We start from the raw sequence: 15057 nt of genomic DNA, 5'->3' as shown, positions 1-15057 counted from the left end.
GCCTCTTTTTCCTATTTGTAGTGGAGATGAGTGGTACCGGTGGGGTCTTCTGCTGTTGTAGCCCATCCGCCTCAAGGTTGTGCGTGTTGTGGCTTCACAAATGCTTTGCTGCATACCTCGGTTGTAACGAGTGGTTATTTCAGGCAAAGTTGCTCTTCTATCAGCTTGAATCAGTCGGCCCATTCTCCTCTGACCTCTAGCATCAACAAGGCATTTTCAGCCCACAGGACTGCCGCATACTGGATGTTTTTCCTTTTCACACCATTCTTTGTAAACCCTAGAAATGGTTGTGCGTGAAAATCCCAGTAACTGAGCAGATTGTGAAATACTCAGACCGGCCCGTCTGGCACCAACAACCATGCCACGCTCAAAATTGCTTAAATCACCTTTCTTTCCCATTCTGACATTCAGTTTGGAGTTCAGGAGATTGTCTTGACCAGGACCACACCCCTAAATGCATTGAAGCAACTGCCATGTGATTGGTTGATTAGATAATTGCATTAATGAGAAATTGAACAGGTGTTCCTAATAATCCTTTGTAGGTGAGTGTATATATATATATATATATATATATATATATATATATATATATATATATATATATATAAATAGATGTAGATATTATTTTTTTCTGACTGTTTAATGTTGCTCAGAGGCAGCATTAATGCGTTTGGTATAAATTATTGCAGAAGTAATGTTTCATAATAAATGTTTTAAATGTGAAATTATGACTTTAAAAACAAGAAGGGAAGAATACAAATATGAAATTGAAAATTATAATATGTGTCTATACTCTGATATAAGTGTAAGACTGCACTGACTGCATTTCATAGTTTGAATCTAGTGGCAGAGGTGGGTCCGAGCTTGCTTACAGTATTTTAGTTAGGCTTTTATGTTGCATATTGCCTTTATTCAGAATTTGAAACCAGCATAGAGCCCCCTCAGTTCAGGCTTATCTCACCTATAAAGACATCTTATTGGGGGTTATTTCAGGACACAGAAAGTCACCTTTATTTATAAACTAAACATCAAATGTGGGTGCTTTTTATGCCTGGCAACATACTTTGTGTGTTTGTTAAACTGAGTGCAGTGGAAGCAGGGCTGATAGTGGTTATTGTGTACAGTTGCTCTTAGTTTGTTCTGTTGTCTTGAGTTGAGAGTCATGGTGGCTGGGTAACAATAATTTGTTAGAGGGTGAAAAGCATCATCTTGGGAGCTTAGATCTGCAGCTGCTGTTAATAGTCTAACTTAGTTTTAGTGTTCACCCATGTAAATAAATAATTGCTAAGCAGGTTAATTCATTTGTGATTGATGACCGCTGAACTGTTAGAGGTGCATAACGTGATGTCCCCCGTCTGTAGTGTGACATATCTGTTCTAGTCTATGTATTTTTGAGATGTTTATAACAATTGTATGTCCTTTAATTGGATCCATATAAAATGTTTTAAATGCACGGTATGTAAATACAGCTTTTTAAAACATTTTAAATAGCTGTTATTTATCCTGATCTTACCTGGACAATTGAATACAGTAATTATGGATAGCTACACTGTAAAAAATAAATAAAAAGATAAATAGAAATCTGTTGCATTTGTAGTAAAATACAGGTAGCTGTGGAAATGTACTAAAAAGCAAAATACGGTGACCATGTTTCAGCTTCATGGGATGTCATTTTGATACCTGTATATTTAACGGTTCACTACCGTTTATATTATTAAAGTATAATATAACTATAAGACTATAAAAGTCTGTTTTTCACTTTAAAATGTATTGTTTATCACAGTAGTAACTACAAAAGGCCAAATGACTTAACGTTCATCATAATTGGCCCTTCCAGGAGCAATAATGAATACACATGTACAGTATAGACAGTGCACAGTGATACTCACACAAACACAAAACACCATCAGGGTAGCCTATGTAACACCGATATAATGCAATAAATATTCACTAAACTACATAAAAATAACAGAACACACTGATGTGCATAACTGATTTTAAAAAAGAAGAAACATAACTATTCCCCAAATATAATAAAATGTGACGCGTCACACAGGGACTTCTACTGTACTGTTAAATGACTTGTATTCTTATATTATATATATTTTTAACTGTATATGTGAAGGTAATCAAGGTATACCTGTTAACCAATTAATGTTTTTTTCAGTTAAAATTATAGATGTTTTTTACAGTGTGGAGGGACTGTTATTTGCTACAATTATTTAACACAGTTGGTATTTATTGAGTTTTATTGCTGGCTGATCTGTTTAGGACTTCTTTCTTTTTTCATTTGTGACCAGGGCAACATTTGTTCTTAAGTTCCTGCCAACTCATCCATTTGAGAATAATATCACCCCATCAGCGCCATAGCTGCACTTTGAAATGTATTGGGTGGGTTGGTTAGGTTTTCCATTGAACTGTATCCTATCAGCAATTGTTATAGTATGACTCACAGTTCAGCTTAAGCCATGTTTAACCTATAAAGGAAGTACGTGTCTGTGTAATCTAAAATAAATGATTTCAACCATGATCAAATATTAACATTGAAATGTGCTATAGTATTGAGTTAATTGTTTCATCGGAAGAAAAACAGAATGACTGAGCTGGCTTGTGTTTATATGATTGTTTCTCAGGAATCTTTCTGTGAGGTTTTATTGCTGGGTGTTGCTGGTGTCTGGTCAATAACTGGTGGTGGATTCAGGTGCTGGGTAGAGTCTCAGCTCTCTCTGTACTCTTTGTGACGCATATGGAAATATCTGCTTTGCATTTGATTCCTTAACACCACACTTATCTCTTCGAGCTTTTGTAGTACCTGCCGCGTTGTACAGTTAAAAGCATTGTCATGCTCTCTAGTGTCATAGACGGCCTGCTATTACCAGAAGTGCTGTAATTATGTAAGTGCATTATTTATTTAGCAGTTTATTGTGTTATTGCTAATGCTCAGACAATACACTTGATTGCACGGTTTGTAAAGTCGATATAAGACAGGCAAGATATTTGTGTAATAAAAAAAGTCAAGTTTAATGCGTAAGATATGGTACATTTTTTGCAAGATCTGCCTTCTGGGGAGAGTCTCTGGGCAGTTTGCTGGTCCTTAAATGACTCCGTTACTACAAATAAGACTTTAGGGAATTCCACACACAGTAACTTTACTTTTTGATCATTTATGGTGCTTGGAAATATCTATTTATTTAAATGTATAGAACGTAAGTATAATTATTTGTGTGTGTGTATGTATGTATATATGTATATTTATGTGTGTGTGTGTGTGTGTGTGTATGTATGTGTATATATATATATATATATATATATATATATACATACACATACACACATATATATATATTTTATATTGTGGTAAATATGACTTGAGAGAGGTGGCTGGGTTTGAATATCAACTTGGCTATTAATAAGCTGAAATATGCTGAACTGTTAATAAAGAGAAAATATAATGATTGAAAGGTTTTTGGTGCCTCATTATGGTCTCCATTGGGACAAACGCAATGAGAGATTCTTGGTAATGAAGATGAGAAATCATCAGTAAACCATAAAACCAATATGACGGAATAATCGCTTCCGTTTTATACAGTAGTTTGCAGATTTTATTTAAGTCACTTTACCTTAAACTCTAAACTTTTGCCTTGCTTTTCAAATTGTTGTCTGTTCTTATTGTTATTCATTGACTGGTACATGCTATTTTTGATTTAATGTTTAGTGGGCACTACAATCAAAACACATATTTATTCATTTGTTTCTGTTGATTGTCTGTTCCCACAGTTCTTTGTGCTGATCGAGTGGGCCAGATGACTAAGACATATAATGACATAGATGCCGTGACACGTCTTTTGGAGGAGGTAAGCTGTGGATGTGGGTGGATGCTGGGTAATCTAAAATAAATGTTCTTTATTTATTTGTCCCACATGCTATGATTTTGGGCTTATAATATACCATATTAGTTCAAGGTTACATAGGTATTATACGCAATCTTGCGTTCCTGCAAAGCACTGGATGATGTTTCTCTGTGCTTTTGGAGAGTATATATTTTTTTAACTAGATTGAATATCTGTTGTGTTTATTCAAGATCCAGGCTGATGCTTTATTCATTGTTGAATGTTGTTGTTGATATTGATGTGGCCAGGCCACTGAGACCCTCATACTGTGGATATGAACACAGCTCAAGCAAGTGTCTGTCTTTTGTTTTAAGCCCAATGCATATTTCGATTTTGACATGAATGCACAGCATCTGCGTACAATCGAACACAAGCCTGTCAAAGTATACTCCATCTGACTGCGCGCATACACAGGCGGTTGGCGCATGCACATCACAACTGCTATGAGACACCGGTTACTCTTAAAGGAATGTTCTGAGTTCATTAAAAGTTAAGCTCAATCGACAGCATTTGTGGCATAATGTTGATTACTGCAAAAATTATTTTTGACTCATTCATCCTATTTTTAAAAAAAAAGGGGGGGAAAAAAGCAGAAATTGAGGTTACAGCGAGGCACTTATAACGGAAGTAAATGTGGCTTAAAAAGGTTTAAACTGAATTGTGAAGCTTATAATTTCATAAAAGCACTTGCATTTAGTTATTCTGTTAAAACTTGTGTATTTGAGCTGTAAAGTTGTTTAAATTGTAGATTTTACAGTCGTTTTATGGTTTTAGGGTTTGTTGACATTACATCATCATGGTAACAAAGTTGTAAAATTGGCCATAACTTTACACAGAAAAGGTTAGTAAGCAATTTTATCACACTAAAGTCATGTTTTACATGCATATCCTTTATGTCTTGTGGCTATACATTTGAAAAAGTGAGTATTTTAACATAAAATTGGCCCCCATTCAATTCCATTGTAAGTGCCTCACTGTAACCTCGATTTTTGCATTTTTAAAGAAAAGGAGGAGTGGTAAATTATGTTGTGGTAATCAACATTATGCCACAAATGCTGTAGATTGAGCTTAACTTGTTTTAAACCTGGAACATTCCATGAAGGAATTTAGACACATTAAGATGTCTTCATAGTCCATCAGACTCAAAAGTTATGCAAATGAAGGTTTCTCCAGACGTCCTCACACATGGGTTCTTGATGTGCACATCCACTGTTGATGTTTTTACCTTAGTCTGCTGTGGTTACCGGGCATTACATCTTCTAGCGCATCTTCATGAAAACAATGGTGCAAATGTGAGTCTTGCCACCTTTTGGTCCCACTTATTAGTGCACATAATTCCAGGCACATGCGCATTCTGTGCTTTCAAAGACATGCGGTTAGGAAAATTGGGCTGCGTGCCACAGGTGGTTCTAGACCATTTTGACTTGGGGTGGCCAGGCTGGGGCCAGGTGTGCTTGTAGGTGGGCAAATGTATTATACCTTAAATGCCCCCTGTACACATGTAAAACATCATTTGCTGTTTTAATATTTGTGGACATTCCATTTTTTAAATACAACCAAAGATTCACCAAATTTTAGTAAAAAAATTTCAAATGTATAAACAAACCGGCTCATGACAAAAGTCAGTACACCCTAACATTCTGGTTTTACCCACAAAATTTAAGTCATGTTGCCATGCTGTTCTTTAGAACAGTGGTTCTCAAAACGGGGCAGGAGAGATCGGAAGGGGTCTGCAAATTGTTAGAAAAAACAGAGACAGGAAATCATTTGGATACTCAGTGATGCACAATGCATTCCCTCTGCAACATCTTTTTGATGGGGAGGGGCAGAGCTTAGCCTGCCTTCTATCTAGCTGTCAGTCACGTTTCAGTCAGACTCAGAATGTCAGCCGAACGGATTTTATATTGGTAAGAAGTTTATGGATAAGTTCATCACATGTGCAAAAAGGAGTTGTGGCAACGATGCGTCGTCGGCACCAACCCCTAAGAAGTGTAAAACATGAAAGTATGACATTAGCTATCTTCAGTTTGCCTTTATGGTGGCTGGGACAGATGCTGAACCACTGAGCCAGTGCGTCATATGTGCAGATTTGCTGGCAAATGATAGCATGAAGCCATGCAAGTTGAAGCGACATTTAGAAACCAAACACCCAAGACTCAAAGACAAACCCTTAGATTTTTTCAAATTAATGTCTTAAAAAAATCTCAAATGTAAAAAGTATTGCCTTGGACAGCATAAACGCAACATCAGCAAACACACATCAATGTCTAACAGGTGTCTTGAAACATCAAACTACGTCTCACAATGAGTTGCTAAATTAGGAAAACCTCACACAATTGCAGAGGCGCTAAGCTTACCTGTTGCCAAAGATATTTGACAAGTTATGTTTGGAGAGAATTTCACACAACAGATTGGTGACATCCCCCTTTCGAACGACCCCATTAGCCACCACATATCTGACATGGCAAGCGATGGTAAGTAGCAATTGCTAGCTAACATCATGCAAAGCCAGTACTATACCCTGCAGCTTGATGAGACAACTGATGTTGCAGGGCTAGCACAGTTTTTATAAAAAATTGTAATATTGAGGAGGACATTCTTTTCTGTCGTCTCTTCCAGCGTACACAACTAGCAAGGCATTGTTTGAAGTTCTGGATGGGTATATACGGGATGCAGGCTAGTCATGGGATAAATGTGCTGGGATATGCACAGACGGGTCCTGTTCAATGACTGGGAGGGTTAGCGGTCTTGTCACTTGTGTCCAGCATTTAGCCCCTTTAGCCAACTGGACCCACTGTATGATTCATCGCAAATCTCTAGTAATCATAGCAAATGTCTCTGGAGTCAGTTTTAAAACAGGCAGTGCAAATAGTCAATTTCATTAAAGCATGGCCGTTAAATGCACGCTTGTTTGCCTTGCTTTGTCAGGAAATGGGAGCCAAACATGAGCAGCTCCTATTTCACACTGAGGTTCGCTGGTGCCACACCACATGGATAGGGGAGGCTTGGGGGGGCTTTAGTTCCAAAAGGTTGAGAACCTCTGCTTTAGAATGACTAATGCAGAAAAATGATTGGGTAAAATGAATGATGGATACATCATACAGATTTTAGGTTAGAATTGAATCAGTAGGCTATAATCAGCATGTACAGGTCTTGTAAATGGTCACCATTTCCTTTAGGATTTTTTAAAGAATTTGTAAGTACATATTTCTCAGTTACTAGGAGTTTAAAAAAGTTGCATGCATTGTTATTATATATGACCAATAAGATGGCTTTTAATGTGTGGTTTTTTATTTATTTACATTTTTATCGTTATTATGTCTGTCAGTATCTGCACATTCCTTATTTAGTACGCTTGGTGTGTGCCTCTTATTAGAAAATTTGGTTGCTAATATTAAGTTCAATTCTCCGTTATTGAGCACATGTGTGCATCTCTCTTGTGATTGGTGGTGTTAAGTATTTGATTGATAAATGGTTTTCATTAAGAGGATGTTGTGTTTATCTTCCTTTGTAAATTATTTAGTGCTTCTCTTGCATTTCGATTGCTATGTTCTCTCTCCCCCGGTGGGTTGCGCATTCGCTTTTTATTGTTGCGCCTGTAACCAACAGTACCAATATCAATATATATTATTGATATATATATTGTTAAATAGTTATCCAACACCTATTTCACCCATGTGAAAAATGAACTGCCCCCTTCAACTTAATAGCTGGTTGTGCCACCATTAGCAGCTAAACTGCAACCAAATGCTTCCGATAACTGGAGATCAGTCTTTCACAACGTTGTGGTAGAATTCTGGCCCACTCTTCTTTGCAGAACTGCTTTAGTTCAGCCACATTGGAGGCTTTTCGAGCATGAACTGCCTGTTAAAGTTCCTGCCATAGCATCTCAAATGGGTTCAAGTCAGGACTTTGTCTAGGCCACTCCAAAACTTTAATTTAGCTCCTTTTGAGCCATTCAGAGGTAGATTTACTCCTCTGCTTTGGATAATTATCTTGCTACATAATCCAGTGCGCTTGAGCTTCAACTCACGGACTGATGACCGGACGTTCTCCTTTAGGATTTTCTGGTAGAGAGCAGAATTCATGTTTCCCTCAATTATTGCAAGTCACCCTGGCCCTGAAGCTACCACCACCATGCTTGACCATAGGTATGATGTTCTTTTTATGGAATTCTGTGTTTGAATTTTCGCCTCACAACTCTTCCATGGGTGGCATTGTTGGCCAGTGTCTTTCTGATAGAGGAGTCATGAACAATGACCTATGAGATGCGAGAGAGGACTGCAGTTCCTTGCATTTTGTCCTTGGCTTTTTGTGTCTTCCTAGATGAGTCATTGCTGTGCTCTTGGAGATTTTTTGGAAGGTTTGACACTTCTGGGCAGGTTCACTACTATGCCTTTGGAGATAATGGCTCTCACTGTGGTTCTTTGGAGTCCCAGAGCTTTTGATTTGGCTTTGTAACCCTTCCCAGACTGATGTATTTCTATCACCTTTTTCCTTGTAATTTCTGGATTATCTTTCAACCATGGCATAGTGTGCTACTGGGTGAATCCTTTTAGCCAACATCATGCTGCTGAAAAATTTTACTTAGGTGTTGATTTGATTGAACACGGCTGGCAGTAATCCGGCCTGGGTGTGTCTAGTCCAGCTGAACACCATTATGAATGCAGTTTCATAGATTTGGGGATTTAGTAACTAAGGGGGCAAATACTTTTTCACAGAGGCCCAGTAGGTATTGGATAACTTTTTTGCTTAAATAAATAACATCATTTAAAAATTGTATTTTGTGTTTACTTAGATTGCCTTTGTTTTATCTTAGATTGTGTTTTGAAATTTTGAAACAATTTAGTGTGAGAGATACACAAAAACAGAAGAAATCAGGGTGGGGGCAAATACTTTTTCACAGCACTGTATGACTATATCATACAGACATAAGAGCTCACTTCTCATCCCTGTGCCGTCTCAGCCCTGACACATTCATTAATTCAATTAAAGTGTAAGTTATACATACAGTTTACAATCTTTAGAATGTGTAAATCGTTGTTTTAATAAGTGTTTAAGATGGAACATGCAAGGCATTTGCATTGAATACTTGGACACCAGTGACGTTTTAGCACAGTGTGTGGAATTTTCAGATGGTCTCTTATGCACCGTAAGCAAATATTTAATAAATATTATTAAGCAGTGATGTTTTGTTTAAATATTGTTTTTTTGGTCCATTTACTATGATGTGGGTTTACTGAACTCTCAGTGGGATGGAAATGAGAATACCACTTTTACCATTATACCACTCCACTCCAGAACCGCCCCTGCTGTGCGTGTTCAGTGCTCGAGCACTCTGCTGATGATGAGAATTTTCAGCGTTCGTGTCTGACCCAAGTAAACTTTGGTTTTTATATCAGTTTCTCCAGATTAAATTATTTTATCTACCCTTTATTCACTTTACCCATGAAATTCTGTTTCTAAATTGCATTATACAGATATTTTGTTTTTAACATATTAAAGGGATAGTTCACGCAGAAATTAATATTGTCATCATACGGGTGACAGAATTGTTTAAATTATTTTTTATTTATTGTTTTTAACTGTATTTCTTTGGCTTATTTCATGCAATAAGAATGGGGACTGGAGCTTTCAGGCTACAAATAGGATGCAAAAGCAACATAAAATTATGAAAAAAATATCATGAAATTAGTCCATAAGGCTTACTTACGCATTACATAATATATATATATAATTTTTCTGAAGCCATATGAAAGCTATGTCGTTGATGATCATTAATCTGCCTCTTCTTCTCTGTGTCCATTCAGAAAGAGCGGGATTTGGAGTTGGCAGCACGAATAGGTCAGTCTCTGCTGAAGAAGAACAAAACTCTCAGTGAGAGGAACACCTCCCTGGAGGAGCAGGTGGAACATATACGGGAAGAGGTGAGTGAATGAGGTTTAGCTGAAGAATCCCAAAATTGTTTTGTCTGCAAAATTTTATAACTACTTATTTAATATTAAAATGGAAAAACATAACTTTTTCATAAAGTTTTTTTTTTTTTTAGTGTACTTCATTTTTGACCAAAATAAATTTTTACAATGTAATACAAATAGTTTTGTTTATCTGAGTGGTACAAGATGTAGTGACTTTTCCTCCACACGAAAAAAAATTAAATAAATAAAATTGGACTTGATTCGATAAATCTATGTGGTCAAAATTGACAGACAGTAGGAAATGAATGGGAAAGAGCATTTTTATTATTATCATTTGTCAAATACAATATATATTAGCCACAATGCAGAAAAAACATGCACAGAAATTAACTATATAACTATTATATTTATTTTGGGAATTTTGTCAAATAAAATCTATCAATCAGCCACAATTTTCTTTAAAAAATAAAAAGTTGCACCTGTACGGTCTCCGGTCAAAAGTGACCGCAAACAGCAAAGTAAGTGGCCTTACTTGATCAGAATAGGAGGGTTAATAAGTACACTGTGTGTATTGTTGTGAGCGGTGAGCGTTTGTGTGTGTACGTGCACGCAGGTGTCTCAGTTGCGTCATGATCTGTCCATGAAAGATGAACTCCTGCAGTTCTACACCAGTGCAGCTGAGGAGAGCGACGGAGAGTCTGCTGCTACCACACCGTGAGTCCGTGAGATCTTTTCTCAACTTTCCAGCAATGCTAACATAACATAAAGCTTTAGACTGATTATTACTGATACTATTGTGTAAACCAACCCATAACGCATGTTAGAAACTTCAGTGCTTAATTCATCCCTCACTGTTTGTGGTGCAGACATCGATAATACCTTAAATCATGCGGCTTGTTGAAGAGAGGTGTGCTGTTATTTTTCTAAGAAATAAGGCATATAATCTTTGGCTGATGGACTAAAAAATGGGCAAAATTATCCCATAGACTTACATTTAAGGACTAATTTGGATTTGGGCCAGTAAGCAACCACCCAGAAGTTCTCAGAACACCCAGATATGCCCATGCAATCATACTAGTAATGGACTCGAAACCACTCAAAACATCTATATTGCAATAACAATAACCTGGCAATCACACATTACACCATAAAACTTTAGCGGCGAGTTATTCTTGGGCAAGAACCACTCAAATATTCTAAAGAAAATGTAAAGATTAGAAATGCTGTGATTGATTACCCACTGACCAGTATTGTGCAATATACTGTATGTGTGAATATACTGTAGGAAGTGAAGACCGCTCAATCATGTTTCCTTAATTTTGCCGATCAAAGACAATTCTGTCAGACGTCAAATCACATCAGTCGCAAAAGATGCAAGGCTTTTTTAAGACTGTAGCATAACTGTCATGTCATCACAACTGTTTGTATTAACCAGTTATGACAGAGCTCCTGATAAAAGGTCAAATTACCGGTATCGTCATCATTATGGACCGATCAGATGACAAAAAATGCAATGGCAAAAATCATGATCTGAGCTTCCTTTATCCAAAACCTTGTTAAATATGCTAATTTCAGTGCTGAGAATTATTAGGTTTATTTTCATCCACGGAAAAATGCATACCTGTCTGTGATTTACTTTGCAGCATTCGTGGAAATGACTCGTCTCTCTCTGTCCCAAATTACCTCCCTCTGGATTCACTGCAGAAGAAACTCCAAGACCTGGAGGCAGAGAACATTGTCCTAAGATCAGAGGTGAGAGACTGAGATCTGACCTCAGAACAGCGCCCAAAGGGAACGGCAGTGTTCTGATCACAGTGCATACACTTCCACTGCTAATTCCAGTGATTTGCATTATATCAGTAAGAAGCCTCTCATTTAGAGTCTGCACATATTCAAAACAGCTTTCAAAATGATCAAGATTTTAGGCAAATCAAATTTCTTAGGCAAACACACTATACAACTAAATACATTTTCAGGTGAAGACATTTGCCTCTTATCTGTGCTCTTCAAGGAAATGAGACCTAAAATACAGTTATAATAAGCTCCATAGAAAAATAAGCAAATATACACACACATATATACAGTGTGTGTGTGTGTGTGTGTGTGTGTATATATATATATATATACCATATGTTTGTGTGTGTGTATGTTTGTAAATATAAGTATATACTGTATATACTTGACTACATGTACATAAACTTAAAAAAAATAATTTTGGTTTAAATTTATATGAATACATAAGGGAAAGTGACTAATGAATTTTACAAAAAGTCAACAAATAATCCATGTAGTACTGATCCATTAACTCTTTCCCCGCCAAACACGGAATTTTCTGGGTTTTATGAAAAAACGCTTCCCCGCCAAACACGGAATTTTCCGGGTATCCGTGTTTTAGGTGGTATACGGTAAGGAAGACCCGCACGCATGTTTTGAAAGAGTACGCAACTCTTTGATCAAAGAAACAGACTGCGATCGTCTCAAACGTGAAGTGGAACACCATACTAATACTAAAGCACTTGTTTGATAAAAATGCCTTTTTCTCAGCTTTTTGTCCGAAATGTTGTTTTTGACAAAACCTACCTCTGTTCAAGTGGCAATAAAAAAAGAACAAATGAAGATAAAATAAAATCGTTTTCTAAAAGCAGAGGCTCAGATCTTTATTTTGATATATAGCATCTTCATATATTCATGGAAGAAAATATTCTGCGGGCCATTAAAGTTTAGCGAAAATCGTCAAAAACCCTGGCGGTGGCTGGCAACTTTTTTTTTACAAACGCTGGCGGGGAAAGAGTTAAAGGGAAAGTTCACCAAAAATTTTATTAATGAAAATTGTCTTATAATTTACTCACCCTCATGCCATCCCAGATGTTTACGACTTTCTTTCTTATGCAGAACACACATTATGATTCTTAGAAGAATATCTCAGCGCTGTAGGTCCATAATATGCAAGTAAATGGGTGCCGACATTTTTACGCTCCAAAATGCACATAGAGGCAGCATAAAAGTAATCTATAAGACTCCAGTGGTTAAATACAAATCTTCAGAAGTGATATGATAGGTGTGGCCGAGAAATAGATCAATAATTAAGTACTTTTTTGCTAGTAATTTTTTCTGTCCTGTAGGGGGGCAATATGCATGCAGAAGGTGAATCACCAAAAAACACATATGACATAAATACTTGTTTCTCATCCACACCTATCATATCGCCTTTGAAGACATTGATTTGACCACTGGAGTCATATGGATTACTTTTATGCTGACTCATGTAATTTTTGGAGCTTCAAAATTTTGATACCTATTCACTTAAATTGTTTGGACCAAAAGAGCTTAGAAATTCTTCTAAAAATCTTAATTTGTGTTCAGCAGATGAAAGTCATACACATCTGGAATGACATAAGGGTGAGTAAATGATGAGAGTACTTAATTCATTCCAAAAATTCACCAGCATATCAGATAACATTTTAGTCAGCTTTTGTAGCTCTCTCTCTTTCTCACTGTATGTGCCTCACCGTAACTAGATCTAAAGTGGCATGTGTCGAGCATCTAATTCCAACACAGGTGTGGAATTCCATGCCTCACTGACTATGAAATCTGCATTCACACCCACACAAAACCTATTGACACAAAAACATTTTTAGAAACTTCAGACACAAAGGATGAATGCAGATCCAAAGACTTCAACATATAACATTTCTCACTTAATGTCAGCCTCATTACATTGACTCGTGAAATGTGAACAGCTTGGCCCCTCAAAGTTTGTGTAACAGAGTTGGATGACGACTCCATTGGATTGAATTGTTTAAAACATGGCCACTTTAGACACCACCTTCTCTTGACAAGAAATAGAAACAAAAGAGCAGTATTGTAATATGATGCCACCAGACAGTCCAGTTCATTCTTGTGTGTGTGTGTGTGTGTGTGTGTGTGTGTGTGTGTGTGTGTGTGTGTGTGTGTGTGTAGGCAAATCACCTAGAGACTGAGACAATCTCATATGAAGAAAAGGAACAACAGCTTGTAAATGACTGTGTTAAAGAGCTCCGTGAGTAGATCCACCCATAACATCATCTCACAGCAGAGCTAATCAACGATCACATTACCTCCCAATGTAATCTGATATCACTCACTACAAGCCATCCTACACTGGGTGAATTCATGTATACTTTTATATTCCTGTACCTTATTGTATCCACCTTGCGTTGTCTTAGTACTGATGTAACTTATTAATGACAGTTGCTCAAAAAATGAGAGTAATCTATAACTTTTCAACTAGTTGATCAGTGAAGTTGACTAGTTTATTTTAAAAAAAAATATCTAAATTATATTAGAATATTTTTAGAAGTGGTGCTTTAAAGGGGGCTGAATTTACTGATGCAACACCTCAGAGCATTTTAGTGTGCTGAGAGTGCTTGCTCTTTAGTGTTCTGTAAAGGCTAAAACATACTCTACGCAAGTATGTACAGTAAACACAGATGCGAATGCTTTGCCATTTCCAATGTAAGGTCAGGCTGTTCATGTTTAAATGAATAGTTCACCCTAAAAATATATTTCTTTCATCATTTACTCGCCCTCAGGCCATCCCAGATGTGTATGACTGACTTTCTTCTGCTAAACACAAACAAAGATTTTTAGAAGAATACAAATGCTAAATTCATCCCTTTTAAAAACACCACTACAGCCATCAAAACATTGCTTGCATAACAAATTCACTGCTTTGAACAATACATTTCAAGATGATTATTGTCAGACTTGATTACATCACCTGCTGTGAGCAATATTTCCTTTATTATGAATAATCTGAAAGCCTCCTTTTTTGTGAGGAATGATATATACAGTAGTTAGAATTATATTATTGTAATAATTTATTTGGAACATACAGTGAGGGGAAAAAAGTATTTGATCCCCTGCTGATTTTGTACGTTTGCCCACTGACAAACAAATGATCAGTCTATAATTTTAATGGTAGGTTAATTTGAACAGTGAGAGACAGAATAACAACAAAAAAATCCAGAAAAACACATGTCAAAAATGTTATAAATTGAATTGCATTTTAATGAGGGAAATAAGTATTTGACCCCTCTGCAAAACATGACTTAGTACTTGGTGGCAAAACCCTTGTTGGCAATCACAGAGGTCAGACATTTCTTGTAGTTGGCCACCAGGTTTGCACACATCTCAGGAGGGATTTTGACCCACTCCTCTTTGCAGATCTTCTCCAAGTCATTAAGGTTTCGAGGCTGACGTTTGGCAAC

At 36.8% G+C, this 15057-nt stretch overlaps 1 protein-coding gene across 6 annotated transcripts in view; it reads left to right on the top strand.

Moving 5' to 3' along the window:
• Positions 1-15057, top strand: part of LOC127657520 (trafficking kinesin-binding protein 1-like) — a 77036-nt gene that overhangs the window by 43905 nt on the left and 18074 nt on the right. For 5 of the 6 annotated variants that reach the window (XM_052146353.1, XM_052146349.1, XM_052146351.1 and 2 more), the window contains 5 exons: positions 3778-3854; positions 9701-9817; positions 10422-10522; positions 11452-11560; positions 13769-13847. In XM_052146353.1, coding sequence (XP_052002313.1) covers positions 3804-3854; positions 9701-9817; positions 10422-10522; positions 11452-11560; positions 13769-13847 — 457 coding nt within the window. In that variant the 5' untranslated portion in view covers positions 3778-3803. Of the gene's footprint in view, positions 1-2789; positions 2895-3777; positions 3855-9700; positions 9818-10421; positions 10523-11451; positions 11561-13768; positions 13848-15057 lie in introns of those variants that run through there. The other variant, XM_052146352.1, reaches the window with a different exon arrangement.

Source organism: Xyrauchen texanus, chromosome 17, assembly GCF_025860055.1.
Source record: "Xyrauchen texanus isolate HMW12.3.18 chromosome 17, RBS_HiC_50CHRs, whole genome shotgun sequence".
NCBI classification, from domain to species: Eukaryota; Metazoa; Chordata; class Actinopteri; order Cypriniformes; family Catostomidae; genus Xyrauchen; species Xyrauchen texanus.
The sequence above is the reverse complement of the archived record's forward strand: the minus strand, read 5'-3'. Positions and strand labels throughout refer to the sequence as shown.